The 14566-nt window shown below is 45.8% G+C and overlaps 1 protein-coding gene across 13 annotated transcripts in view; it reads right to left on the minus strand.

Annotated features, from left to right (window-relative positions):
• The window catches only part of DRP2 (dystrophin related protein 2), a 1527660-nt gene that overhangs the window by 1222874 nt on the left and 290220 nt on the right, over positions 1-14566 (minus strand). For 12 of the 13 annotated variants that reach the window (XR_008847731.1, XM_056539136.1, XM_056539139.1 and 9 more), the window contains one exon: positions 6650-6740. Coding sequence is in view for 11 of the 13 variants with exons in the window: in XM_056539136.1 (XP_056395111.1) it covers positions 6650-6696 (47 nt within the window). In the remaining 2 variants the exon portion in view is untranslated. Of the gene's footprint in view, positions 1-6649; positions 6741-6863; positions 6945-14566 lie in introns of all 13 variants that reach the window. The other variant, XM_056539143.1, reaches the window with a different exon arrangement.

The following is a 14566-nucleotide window of genomic DNA, read 5'->3' on the forward strand; positions in this document are numbered from 1 at the left end:
AATTTCTCCCGAGAACCGATACCCCATATGTGACCCTAAACTGTTGCCTTGAAATACGACAGGGCTCCAAAGTGAGAGCGCCATGCGCATTTGAGGCCTAAATTAGGGATTGCATAGGGGTGGACATAGGGGTATTCTACGCCAGTGATTCCCAAACAGGGTGCCTCCAGCTGTTGCAAAACTCCCAGCATGCCTGGACAGTCAACGGCTGTCCGACAATACTGGGAGTTGTTTTGCAACAGCTGGAGGCTCCGTTCTGGAAACAGTGGCGTACCAGACGTTTTTCATTTTTATTGGGGAGGGGAGGGGGGCTGTGTAGGGGTATGTGTATACGTAGTGTTTTTTACTTTTTATTTTATTTTTTGTGTTAGTGTAGTGTAGTGTTTTTAGGGTACAGTCGCACGGGCGGGGGTTCACAGTAGTTTCTCGCTGGCAATTTGAGCTGCAGCAGAAAGTTTGCGGCAGCTCAAACTTGCAGCCAGATACTTACTGTAATCCTCCGCCCATGTGAGTGTACCCTGTACGTTCACATTGGGGGGGACATCCAGCTGTTGCATAACTACAACTCCCAGCATGCCCGTTGGCTGTCGGTGACTGCTGAGAGTTGCAGTTTTGCAACAGCTGTAGGCACACTGGTTATGTATCACTGAGTTTGTGACCTAACTCAGTGTTTCACAACCAGTGTGCCTCCAGCTGTTGCAAAACTACAACTCCCAGCATGTACGGTGCATGGTGTACGGTGACTGCTGAGAGTTGTAGTTTGCAACAGCTGGAGGCACACCGGTCGTGAAACACTGAGTTAGGTAAAAAAAAAACTCTGAGTTTCACAACCAGTGTGCCTTCAGCTGTTGCAAAACTACAACTCTCAGCAGTCACCGACAGCCAACGGGCATGCTGGGAGTTGTAGTTATGCAACCAGCAGATGCACCACTACAACTGCCAGCATGCACTTTAGCTGTTTGTGCAAGCTGGGAGTTGTAGTTATACAACAGCTGAAGGTACACTTTTCCATAGAAAGAATGTGCCTCCAGCTGTTGCAAAACCATAAGTCCCAGCATGCCCATAAGGGAATGCTGGGAGTTGTGGTGGTCTGCCTCCTGCTGTTGCATAACTACAGCTCCCAGCATGCCCTTTTTGCATGCTGGGAGCTGTTGCTAAGCAACAGCAGGAGGCTGTCACTCACCTCCAACGATCCAGCCGCACAGGTCAGTCCCTCGTCGTCACCGCCGCCGCCGCCGCTGCTCCTGGGGCCCCGATCCCAACATTAACGCCGGGGATCGGGGTCCCCAGCACCCGGGGTGCACGTCTCGCAACCGCTCACGTCCTCCAGAAGAGGGGCGGAGCGGGTGCGGGAGTGACACCCGCAGCAGGCGCCCTGATTGGTCGGCCAGTAATCCGGCCGACGAATCAGGGCGATCGTGAGGTGGCACCAGTGCCACCTCACCCCTGCAGGCTCTGGCTGTTCGGGGCCGTCAGAGACGGCCCCGAACAGCCAGTAATTCCGGGTCACCGGGTCACTGGAGACCCGATTGACCCGGAATCGCCGCAGATCGCTGGACTGAATTGTCCAGCAATCTGCGGCGATCGCCGACATGGGGGGACATAATGACCCCCCTGGGCGATATGCCGGGATGCCTGCTGAACGATTTCAGCAGGCATCCGACTCCGGTCCCCAACCGGCTAGCGGTGGGGGCCGGAATTCCCACGGGCGTATGGATACGCCCTCGGTCCTTAAGGACTCGGGATTCAGGGCGTATCCATACGCCCTATGTCCTGAAGAGGTTAAGGGGTTAGGCTGTTTACCTTACAGGATCATTTAAATGATATTTAATAGTTTGTAGATTTATGCACACGCCGATACCAAATATGTTTATACATTTTTTGTTACACTTGTTTTGTAAAAGTGGAAAAAAGGAATATTTTAATTAGGGGAGGGGCTTTTTTTTTACATTTTTTTGTTGTTATTTTTTTACTATTTATTTAACATTTTTATATGTTCCCATAGGGGACTATTTATAGCAATCTATTGATTGCTAATACTGTTCAGTGTTATGTATAGGCATGGTACTGATCAGTATAATCTACCAGAAAGCAGACAAGAGAAGAAGATTGCAGCAATAGGAGGTAGGTAAGGGGACCTCAGGACCACCATATTGATCACTGCATCGGAAGAGTTAATGGCGGTATCAGCATGATTGGTGATGTCTGATAAGATGTAAATTTGTGTCCATTGTCATTAAGGAGTTAATGTTGAGGATAATGATTGGTTATGGATGAAACTGATCAACAAATTTAGTTTCCAAATTCGTACACACCCAAAGGTTAGGTAAATAAAGTGAAGGGAACAACTTGAGAAGTCTATAATTTTGATTACCTTGCACAATGGGGAAGATTTACTAAAACTGTGTAATCTGTAGACATACTAAATTTAGACTAGACTGTCTAAAAGTGTCAGATATACAATAGTGCTAAATGCACTAAATTGGTACAGTTTTAGACACTTTTTCTAACTTTACACCAACTATTGGTTGGCCTAATTTGCACCAGAATTATGTGGCAAAATTTTGGTGCAGGTTGTTGATTATTTTCCATGCCAAGCTAAGCCCCTTGTTGATCAAGGCACAAAAGTGCCTGAAATATCTCTAAAGCGTTAAACCATAAAAAGTCATCAACTTTCACACAAACTGGACCAAAACCATTAATAAATTCAGCCACTAATATCTAACATTGAATGTGGAATTATTCAGATACCATGTATTAGTAAACTTTCGTTCAAATACCCATTGTGTTTGACTGGATTTGCAAAGAATCATGTATAAAAGGATTATAAAATTTAAAAAAAATTGTAAAACAAATAAACAAATAGAGAGGGTCGCCCGGGCAGGTACAGTGGTAATAATGGGAGATTTTAACTACCGAGATATAGATTGGGGTCCGGGGTTGGCTAAAACTACAAAGGGGCGACAATTCCTAAATTTATTGCAGGATAATTTTATGGGCCAGTTTGTGGAGGACCCAACAAGAAGTGATGCCTTGTTGGATCTGATCATTTCCAACAACGCAGAGCTGGTTGGAAATGTTACTGTGCGGGAAGACCTTGGTAATAGCGACCACAATATAGTTACTTTTGACTTAAAATGTAGAAAGCAAAGACAGGCGGGGAAGGCAAAAACATATCACTTTAAAAAGGCAAACTTCCCTGGGCTGAGAGCTGCACTACAGGACATAGACTGGGGGGAGGTGTTGTCAGATACTGATACAGAAGGTAAATGGGACATCTTTAAATCAACTCTAAATAACTATACAGCTAAATACATACCAAAGGGGAACAAATATAAACGATTAAAACTAAATCCTACATGGCTGACAAATGATGTTAAAAGAGCAATAAACAACAACAAAATTGCTTTCAAAAAATACAAATCTGATGGGTCAGCTATAACATTTAAATAGTACAAGGAGCTTAATAAAATCTCTAAACATGTAATAAAAACAGCAAAAATTCAAAATGAGAGACAGGTGGCCAAAGAAAGCAAAACTAATCCTAAATATTTTTTTAGATATATAAATGCAAAAAAACCGAGGACAGAGCATGTAGGACCCCTTAATAATGATAATGGGGAGGTTGTCACAGGCGATAAAGAGAAAGCAGAGCTACTGAATGGGTTCTTTAGTTCTGTATATACTAAGGAAGAAGGAGCTGACATTGGACAGGTCAGTGCTGGTAACACATCACGTAATGTACTGAACTGGCTTAATGTAGAAATGGTACAAGGTAAGTTAAGTAATATAAATGTAAGCAAATCTCCAGGGCCAGATGGATTGCACCCAAGAGTTCTTAGAGAACAAAGTTCAATAATATCTGTACCCCTTTTCATGGTGTCTGGTATTGTGCCAAGGGACTGGCGCAAGGCGAATGTGGTGCCAATCTTCAAAAAGGGCTCTAGGTCTTCCCCAGGAAACTATAGACCGGTAAGTTTAACGTGCATTGTGGGTAAATTGTTTGAAGGACTTCTAAGGGATTACATACAGGAATACATAGGGGATAATTGTATTATAAATTACATAGTTACATAGTTAGTATGGTTGAAAAAGACATACGTCCATCAAGTTCAACCAGGGAATTGAAGGGAAGGGTGTAAGGGGATAAGGGGAAGGGATGTTGTTTTATAATTCATAATTATTTAATTTTATAATAAGTGATAGCCAGCATGGGTTTACTAAGGATAGAAGTTGTCAAAACAATCTAATTTGCTTTTATGAAGATGTGAGTAGAAGCCTTGACAGAGGAATGGCTGTGGATATAGTGTTTCTGGATTTTGCAAAAGCGTTTGATACTGTCCCTCATAGACGTCTGACAGGTAAGTTAAGGTCTTTGGGTTTGGAAACTTTAGTTTGTAACTGGATTGATCACTGGCTCATGGATCGTACCCAGAGAGTGGTGGCCAATGATTCGTACTCTAATTGGTCCCCGGTTATTAGTGGTGTACCCCAAGGTTCAGTACTGGGCCCGCTGTTGTTTAATTTATTTATCAATGATATAGAGGATGGCATTAACAGCTCTGTTTCTATCTTTGCAGATGACACCAAGCTTTGTAGCACGGTACAGTCTATAGAGGATGTGTATAGGTTACAAGATGACTTGGATAGACTAAGTGTCTGGGCATCCACTTGGCAAATGAGGTTCAATGATGATAAATGTAAAGTTATGCATCTGGGTACTAATAACCTGCATGCGTTGTATGTCTTAGGGTGGATTAAACTGGCAGAGTCACTGGTAGAGAAGGAACTGGGTGTACTTGTAGATCACAGACTACAGAATAGCATGCAATGTCAGGCTGCTGCTTCCAGGGCCGGCAGGATATTGTCATGTATAAAAAGAGGCATGGACTCGAGGGACAGGGACATAATACTCCCCCTTTATAAAGCATTGGTACGGCCTCACCTTGAATATGCTGTTCAGTTTTGGGCACCAGTCCATAAAAGGAGCGATTAAAGGAGTTACAATTGTTTAGTCTTGAGAAGAGACGTTTAAGGGGGGATATGATAAATGTATATAAGTATATTAATGGCCCATACAAAAAATATGGAGAAAAACTGTTCCAGGTTAAACCCCCCCCAAAGGACGAGGGGGCACTCCCTCCGTCTGGAGAAGAAAAGGTTTAGTCTTAAGGGGCGACACGCCTTCTTTACCATAAGAACTGTTAACTTATGGAACAGTCTACCTCAGGAACTGGTCACAGCAGGAAAAATTAACAGCTTTAAAACCTGGGTTAGATACATTCCTGGAACAAAATAACATTAATGCTTATAAAGAAATATAAAATCCCATCCCTTCCCCAATATCGCGCCACACCTCTACCCTTCAATTCCCTGGTTGAACTTGATGGACGTATGTCTTTTTTCAACCGTACTAACTATGTAACTTTTCATTAGCTGTTTTTTTTTACCCATGACACATGAGCATATCTATAGGGGTGCAGAGGTAGCAGTTGCACCGGGGCCCTAGTGCCCAAGAGGGCCCCGAAGACACCTCTGCCGCATAAAAAACAAAAGTATTATAAACAGCACATGGTAGACATAGGGGCCCAGAAGCTACAAGTTATGCCTCCTTATTCACCTGCGACATGTGCCCAATCCCGTTTTCATGGCTTGGGTGCAATTTCCACTTTTTTGCAGCACATCACCCATTAAAGGCATACTCCAGTGTAAATTACTTCTATTTAAAAATGCTTAATGCTTCCAGTACTTATGAGCTGCTGTATGTTCTTTCAGAATTTCTTTTCTGTCTGACCACAGTGCTCTCTGCTGACACCTCTTTCCATGTCAGGAAAGCAGGAGAGGATTGCTATAGGTATTTTCTCCTGCTCTGGACAGTTCCTGACATGGACAGAGGTGTCAGCAGAGAGCACTGTGGACAGACAGAAAATAAATAAAAAAAGAACATAACTTCCTGTGGAGAATCAGCAGTTGATAAGTACTGGAAGGATTAAGATTTTTAAATAGAAGTAATTTATAAATCTATTTAACTTTCTGGCACCAGCTGATTTAAAAAAATAAAAAATATATATAGTACATACACCTCTGCAATCTGCTATGTCCAAAACCTTTTATTAGTCAAAAGTAAATGTAAAAAACTAAATATTGCTCAAAAATAATTTGTAAAGGAGCAAAATGTATTTATTTATTTTAGCAGTAATGTGAAAATTTGTGTTACCACAAAGCTCTAGCTCTGAACATTCTAATGCCCTGCTAACAAATGGGAAAAGTACTAGTAGCAGAACAGGAAAAAGAAAAACTAGCAAGAATGTGTTTGCACATGTAAAACACTACTTAAGTTGCAATAAAACAAATGCATGCAATACTAATCTTGTGTGGGATTGTCAACCTTACATGTATATAGAGCATGCATACAAAACATACAAAAATACATTTGTTTTAAATATAACTTATTTGGACATTTCAATAACAAAGTGAAATTAGTCCTTAGCTCTCATATCAGATTGATACTAATTATGAAATTTAGAAATAAATGTGGAGCACCTGTTTCTCTACCCTCTTGTAGCATGACCTTAGTAGCTAGATCATTCTTTGCCACCAATGCGCATACAGTTGAGATAAAAGTGTCATCAAAATGTTCCACTGATACCTTAGGCTGTGAGATCTCTTCTTTATTTCATTCCAGCAGAGGTTCATGTTGATCAAATCTGAGATTTCTCTGTCTGCTCAGAATCTAAGACCTACGAGAGACAATGGAAAGCAGAATGAAATCCCAAGAAAAATTCAGTAAACGCTGACAATTTTGTTTTACCATATTCACAAATGTAATTGCAGAAGGCTGTACTACTAGTAGAAAATCTCACCTGGAATGTATTTAGAAGGCTAAAAATTTTTAAAGATGAATCATTGAGGAGGTAGACATGGAAATGTTAGAAAAGGTGCAGCTAGAAAATACAGGAGAATGTAAAATAAGTGTGAGAAGAGAAAGAATGAAAACTACACTTTTAAGAAAAAGAAAGTAAAATATATATGCAAGGATATAAAGGTATTTGAGAAGACTGACAAACAAACTGTCTCAAATGAGCATAGATACCCTGTGTCCCCTCCTCCGCCCCTAGGAATGTCATTTGGGGGACTGTAACGCTGGTGCCCTTTCCTAAAGAAACCAGGCTTTGTTTGGGATACATTCCAGTCAATCCCCAATGTTATCCTTCATTTAAAAATTGAGCATTTATGGGCAAGAGGAAAATGTAACCATCACATGATAATAAACACTTTTTTGTCAAAACCTTAGTTTTCGTAGCAAACATATAAATTTTATTGTGAAATCAAGATTGCTTAAAAAGGAAACCGTTCGGGACGCAACCCGAATAAAATACTAAATAATAAAACAGGCTAACACACAGTGGGTGTGCAAAGTCATCTCACAGCAGCAAGAGAACAAAATTGTCAGCGTGTAGAGAACTAATACAGAGTTAAGGTATACCTAACATCGGGCCACAAACAATCAAAACGAGCAACCACATCGTCTCTCATAGCATTGAGCTTCTCAGACAGCATGAGAAAGTTGACACGTTCGACTACACTGTCGAGAGACAGGGAAGGAGATTTCCAATTCCCCGCCACATGAATTCTAGCTGCCATAAGAATAAATTGAGCTAAGCAGAACAATTTATGGGGCATACAGGGAGGCTTCCGAATAAGAAGGCAGAAGGTTGGAAGTAGTGGGCAAGCAAATCCAGTGACCTCCCTGAGAAGAGAGATCACAGACTACCAAAATGTCCTAATCAATGGACATGACCACCAGATATGGTGCATAGTACCCAGGTGGGAGCAGCCACGGAAGCACAGTGGGGAGGAAGTGGGAAAAATCCTATTCAGTCTCGTAGGGACATAATAGGCTCTATGTAGAATTTTGAGAGAGGCCTCTGTAAGAGAGATCTGCCAACTACCCCTACTGAGGGAGGTACAGCACGAGTGCCATTCAGTGAGCGGTAGGGTTGTTGCTGTGTAAGAGTGGGCTTGAAAGAGGAGTTTCAAAAACAGTGAATATCTGTTGTGAGGAGTGAATCTGTGGAGTGAGTGTGACTGCCTATAGCCCACATTCATATTTTGGGTAAGTCTTTTTCTCTTGCACATAGTGGGATAACTGTTAGAGTTTAACTCCTTGGGGACAAAGTGTGTATGCATACGCCCTCGCGTCCCTTCACTTAAGGACGGAGGGCGTATCGATACGCCCTCGGCATTTCCGATCACTGCCGCTCGCCGGGTGGCGATCGGACCGGGATGCCTGCTGATATCTATCAGCAGGCATCCCGTGGCAATGCCTAGGGGGGTCCTGAGACCCCCCCATATCGGCGATCACAGCAAATCACAGGTCAATTCAGACCTGCGATTTGCCGCGATCCGGGAAAATCGGGTCACTGGTGACCCGATCTCCCGGAAAATAACACTGATCGGAGCTGTCAGAGACAGCTCCGACCAGCCTACAGCATAGGAGCGAGGTGGCAATGTTGCCACCCACTCCTATTCCCTGCCATTGGTCGGTCAGGCTGACCACCAATGGTAGGAGGGGGGTGGGGGGTTACAGTTCATTTCCCCCCGCTCTGCGCACCGATAGAAGTCGGTACAGAGCGGGGGGAACACGGGCGGCGAGGGGGAGGGCATGGCCCAGCTTACCCGGACCGGAGGAGGCGGCGGAGGCGGCTCAGGAACAAGCGGCGCGAGCAGGAGGAGCAGCGGCCGGAAACTGCGGCTGAGAAGGCTGCAGTGAAGATCATGATAAGTGATCTTCACTGTGGCCTTCTAAAAGCTGCAAAACTACAACTCCCAGCATGCTCACACAGCCAAAGGCTGTCTGGGCATGCTGGGAGTTGTAGTTTTGCAACATCTGGAGGGTCACAGTTTGGAGACCACTGTGTAGTGGTCTCTAAACTGTGGTCCTCCAAATGTTGCAAAACTACAACTCCCAGCATGCACTGACTGTCTGGGAATGCTGGGAGTTGTAGTTTTGCAACATCTGAAGTGGCACAGTTTGGAGACCACTATATGGTGGTCTCCAGACTGTAGCCCTCCAGATGTTGCAAAACTACAACTCCCAGCATGCCCAGACAGTCAGGGATGCTGGGCGTGTAGTTCTGCAATATCTGGCCCTTCAGATGTTGCAGAACTACAACTCCCAGCATGCCTGGACAGTCTGGGCATGCTTGGAGTTGTAGTTTTGCAACATCTGGAGGGCTACAGTTTGGAGGTGACTGTTCTTCCCCAGTTGTTGCATAACTACAACTCCTAGCATGCCCAGACTGTCCAGGCATGCTGGGAGTTGTAGTTCTGCAACATCTGAAGGGCCAGATATTGCAGAACTACACGCCCAGCATCCCTGACTGTACGGGCATGCTGGGAATTGTAGTTTTGCAACAGCTGTAGGCACACTGGTTGGGAAACACTGAGCTAGAGTCTGTTTCCTAACTCAGTGATTCCAACCCGTGTGCCTCCAGCTGTTGCAAAACTACAACTCCCAGAGTGCAATGACAGACCGTACATGCTGGGAGTTGTAGTCTTGCAACAGCTGGAGGCACATGGGTTGGAATCACTGAGCTAGAGTCTGTTTTCTAACTCAGTGGTTCCCCACCAGTGTGCCTACAGCTGTTGTAAAACTACAACTCCCAGCATGTACGGTCTGTCAGTGCATTCTGGGAGTTGTCATTTTGCCACAGCTGAAGGTTTGGTGTGCCCCCCCTTGGGGCAGCCCCCCACCCCCCCACGGGGGGGTTTACAGTGGGTTTCCTTCAAGGAAACTTACTGTGAACCCCTGCCTATGTGAATGTACCCTAAAAACACTACACTAAACTAACAAATAAATAAAAAGTAAAACACTACACATACACCCCCTTACACGTCGCCCCCCCCCCCCAATAAAAATGAAAAACGTCTCATACGGCAGTGTTTCCTAAACGGCGCCTCCAGCTGTGGCAAAACCACAACTCCCAGTGTTGCCGGACAGCCATAGACTGTCCTGGCAGGCTGGGAGTCTTGCAGCAGCTGGAGGCACCCTGTGGGAGAAACAGCCGTAGGGTTTTGGTGGAGACAAGCCCCATCCTTGTAACCGGGTCCACCCCTACTGCAAATTCCTTATTCAGGTCTCAAATGCGCATGGCGCTCTCTCACTTCAGAGCCCTGTCGTATTTCAAAGCAACAGTTTAGGGCCACATATGGGGTATCTCAGTACTCGGGAGAAATTGCGTTACAAATTTTGGGGGGATTTTTGTCCCATTACCCTTTGTAGAAATGGTAAATTTGGGGGAAAAACCTGCACTTTAGTGACATTTTTTTTTTCATTTACACATCCGAATTTAACGAAAAGTCATCAAACACCTGTGGGGTGTTAAGGCTCACCGGACCCCTTGTTACGTGCCTTGAGGAGTGTAGTTTCCAAAATAGTATGCCATGCGTTTTTTTTTTTTGCTGTTCTGGCACCATAGGGGCTTCCTAAATGCGACATGCCCCCAAAAACCATTTCAGCAAAACTCACTCTCCAAAATCCCATTGTCGCTCCTTCCCTTCCGAGCCCTCTACTGTGCCCGCCGAACACTTGACATACACATATGAGGTATTTCCATACTAGAGAGAAATTGGGTTACAAATTTTGGGGGGCTTTTTCTCCTTTTACCCCTTGTAAAATTTCAAAAACTGGGTCTACAAGAACATGCGAGTGTAAAAAATTAAGATTTTGAATTTTCTCCTTCACTTTGCTGCTATTCCTGTGAAACACCTAAAGGGTTAACAAACTTACTGAATGTCATTTTGAATACTTTGAGGGGTGCGTTTTTTTTATAATGGGGTCATTTATGGGGTATTTCTATTATGAAGGCCCTTCAAATCCACTTCAAAACTGAACTGGCCCCTAAAAAATTCCGATTTTGAAAATTTTGTGAAAAATTGGAAAATTGCTTCTGAACTTTGAAGCCCTCTGATGTTTTCCAAAAGTAAAAACATGTACACTTTATGATGCAAACATAAAGTAGACATATTGTATATGTGAATCAAAATATTATTTATTTAGAATGTTTATTTTCCTTACAAGCAGAGAGCTTCAAAGTTAGAAAAATGCAAAATGTAAAAATTTTTCATCAAATTTTGGAATTTTTCACCAAGAAATGATGCAAGTATCGACAAAAATTTACCACTAACATAAAGCAGAATATGTCACGAAAAAACAATCTCAAAATCAGAATGAAAAGTAAAAGCATCCCAGAGTTATTAATGCTTAAAGTGACAGTGGTCAAAATTGCAAAAAATGCTCCCGTCCTTAGGGTTATAATGGGCTCCGTCCCCAAAGAGTTAAACACCATTTTTCAGCTTTTTTTCTCTTTTTCTCTGTTCCACCTCTAGGGGGAGGAGTTGATTGGGCACAGGTGTATAAAGCTTAGCTTGGGACTGTTTATTGAGCTTGCTCTTTCTAAGTGTTGCTGTGTAAGTGTGGGCTTGAAAGAGGAGTTTCAAAAACAGGAGTTTGAAAGCAGGAGGTTGAGATCGCTGTGAGTGTTAATTTCTGAACCCACTAGGTCGACCAAAAATTTGAAGTGTAATTTGGACTGTCTGTTTTTGCCTATACATTTGTGAAATCCCCATAACTAGATGGCCTCTATGTTGGAAAATGCAGTCCGGTGTACATCCTGCGCGATGTATGCAATCCTTGAGCAACAGTTCGAGGGTGCATACTGCTGTGTGAGATGTGAGCGAGTTGTTCATTTGGAAGCCCAGATCCTGGGATCTAGAGGAACAGCTTGCAACATTGAGACGCATTGACAACCCGGAGAGGAGTCTCCTGCTCACTGAGCAGGTACTCTCCGGGGTAGAGGTGGGGGAGGATAGTGGGACAGTGCAGGACAGTCAGGCAGTTGGCTGGATTACAGTTAGAAAGTGGGGTAGGGGAAAAAGTGTCTGGGAGGCTAGTCCTGAACTGGCACACCCCAACAAGTTTGCCCGCTTGGCAGATGAGGGAGATGCCATTACAGAGCTAGCAGAACTGCAGCAGGATACTGCCTCTGACCACCAGGGGGGGTGTCTGCTCCAGTAAGGAGGGAGGGAGGAGTGCAGGGCAGGCCAGACAGGTACTAGTGGTGGGGGACTCAATTATTAGGGGGACAGAGAGGGCGATCTGTCACAAAGACCGGGATCGGCAACCAGTGTGTTGGCTGCCTGGCGCACGAGTTCGGCACATCGTGGATCGGGTTGACAGGCTGCTGGGCGGGGCTGGAGAGGACCCAGCAGTCATAGTACATATTGGCACCAATGACAAAGTAAGAGGTAGGTGGAGGGTCCTTAAAAATGATTTCAGGGACTTAGGCCGCAAGCTTAAGGCAAGGACCTCCAAGGTAGTATTTTCTTAAATACTGCCAGTACCACGAGCCACACCAGAGAGGCAGCGGGAGATTAGGGAGGTAAACAAGTGGCTCAGAAGCTGGTGTAGGAAGGAGGGGTTAGGGTTCATGGAGAACTGGGCCGACTTCACTGTTGGCTACCGGCTCTACCGTAGGGACGGGCTGCACCTCAATGGGGAGATTGCAGCTGTGCTTGGAGCGAAGATGGCTAGAAGGGCGGAGGAGTGTTTAAACTAGGGACTTGGGGGGGGAGGGAACCTACAGCAAAGAGGGGGAAGATAGTGTAGATAGAGAGGGGGGACTTAATAATGTACCTGTCAGGATTCGGCAGGCTGGTGGTGGATACTCTGTGTCAGTGAGGGATTGGCGTGGACCGTACCGGTGGACCGGTTCTAAGTTGCTACTGGTTTTCACCAGAGCCCGCTGCAAAGCGGGATGGTCTTGCTGCGGCGGTAGCAACCAGGTCGTGTCCACCGGTAGCGGCTCAACCTCACTGACTGCTGAGACAGGCGCGGTACAGAAGGACAAGGCAAGAGCAAGGTCGGACGTAGCAGAAGGTCAGGGCAGACAGCAAGGGTCGTAGTCAGGGACAACAGCAGAAGGTCTGGAACACAGGCTTGGAACATACACAAAACGCTTTCACTGGCACTAGGCAACAAGTTCCGGCGATACCAGGAAAGGGAAGTGGGTTTTTATAAGGACACAGGTGCAGGTTCTGATTGGGCCAGGCGCCAATCAATGGCGCACTGGCCCTTTAAATCTCAGAGAGCTGGCGCGCCGGGTCTGGGCAGACGAAGGACGGGGCAGGTGAGGGGATTGGGATGCGAGCCGCGGGCGGGCGCGTCCCGCTACGCGGGTTGCATCCCCGCCGGTGACACTAGTGCAGCGCTCCCGGTCAGCGGGTCTGACCGGGGCGCTGCACAGAGACGAACGCCGCGAGCGCTCTGGGGAGGAGCAGGGACTCGGAGCGCTCGGCGTAACAGTACCCCCCATTAGGTCTCCCCCTCTTTTTATCTGCCTGTCTCTTCATACGAGACGAGGCCAGTGGGAGCGAATCTTGAGTCTCCCTCCAGATAACGGAGAAGTCCCGGGTTATTTCATCTACGGCAGGAACTCCAGAAGAAGTGGGAATGGGGAGGGGGGGGGCAGAGGGTGAATCCTGCCACGGGGCAGGGTGGTACCAGGAAGGAGGCTATGAGGAGGTAAGATCTCTGCTTGTTTTTTGCAGAAAAGATCAGAAATGCCCTGGTAAGCCTTGGGAGGGCCCAGTAAAGGTGGAACCTCAGGGGTTAGACAAGTGGGAGCAGATGTGAGGCATCGATTGTGACAAGAAGGACTCCAATTTTTGATCTCCCCGGTGGTCCAGTCGAAAGTGGGAGCATGACGTTGGAGCCACGGCAAGCCGAGAAGAACTTCAGAGGTGCAGTTAGGCAGAACGAAAAATTCATTTTTTTCATGGTGAAGTCCAATGCTCATGGGCAGGGGTTCAGTGCGGTAGCGCATAGTGCAGTCCAATTTTTCTCCGTTAACAGAAGAGATAGAGAGCGGCTTGATGAGAAGGGTTACTGGGATGCTGAACCTATTAACAAAAGAGGCCACAATAAAATTTCCGGCAGAACCAGAGTCCAAGAAGGCCACAGCTGAGAAGGAGGAGTTGGCGGAAGGAGAAATCCGCACAGGCACAGTGAGACGTGGAGAAGCAGAATTCACACCAAGAGACGCCACTCCCACGTGAACAGGGTGCGTGCGTGCGTTTCCCAGACGCGGGGGACGAATAGAGCAGTCCACTAGGAAATGTTCGGTACTAGCGCAGTACAGGCATAAATTTTTATCTCTACGACGAGACCTCTCTTCATGGGTCAGGCGAGACCGATCCACTTGCATAGCCTCCTCGGCGGGAGGCACAGGGGTAGATTGCAGAGGATTCTGGGAGAGAGGTACTCAGAGATCAAGGTCCTTTTCCTGGCGGAGCTCCTGGTGTCTTTCAGAAAAACGCATTGCGATGCGGGTGGCCAAATGGATAAGTTCAGACAGGTTAGCAGGAATTTCTCGTGCGGCCAGTACATCTTTGATGTTGCTGGATAAGCCTTTATTGAAGGTCGCGCAGAGGGCCTCATTGTTCCAGGATAGCTCTGAGGCAAGGGTACGAAACTGGATGGGGTATTTGGCTACGGAAGAACTCC

Source organism: Hyla sarda, chromosome 9 (assembly GCF_029499605.1).
Source record: "Hyla sarda isolate aHylSar1 chromosome 9, aHylSar1.hap1, whole genome shotgun sequence".
In the NCBI taxonomy this organism is placed as follows: Eukaryota; Metazoa; Chordata; class Amphibia; order Anura; family Hylidae; genus Hyla; species Hyla sarda.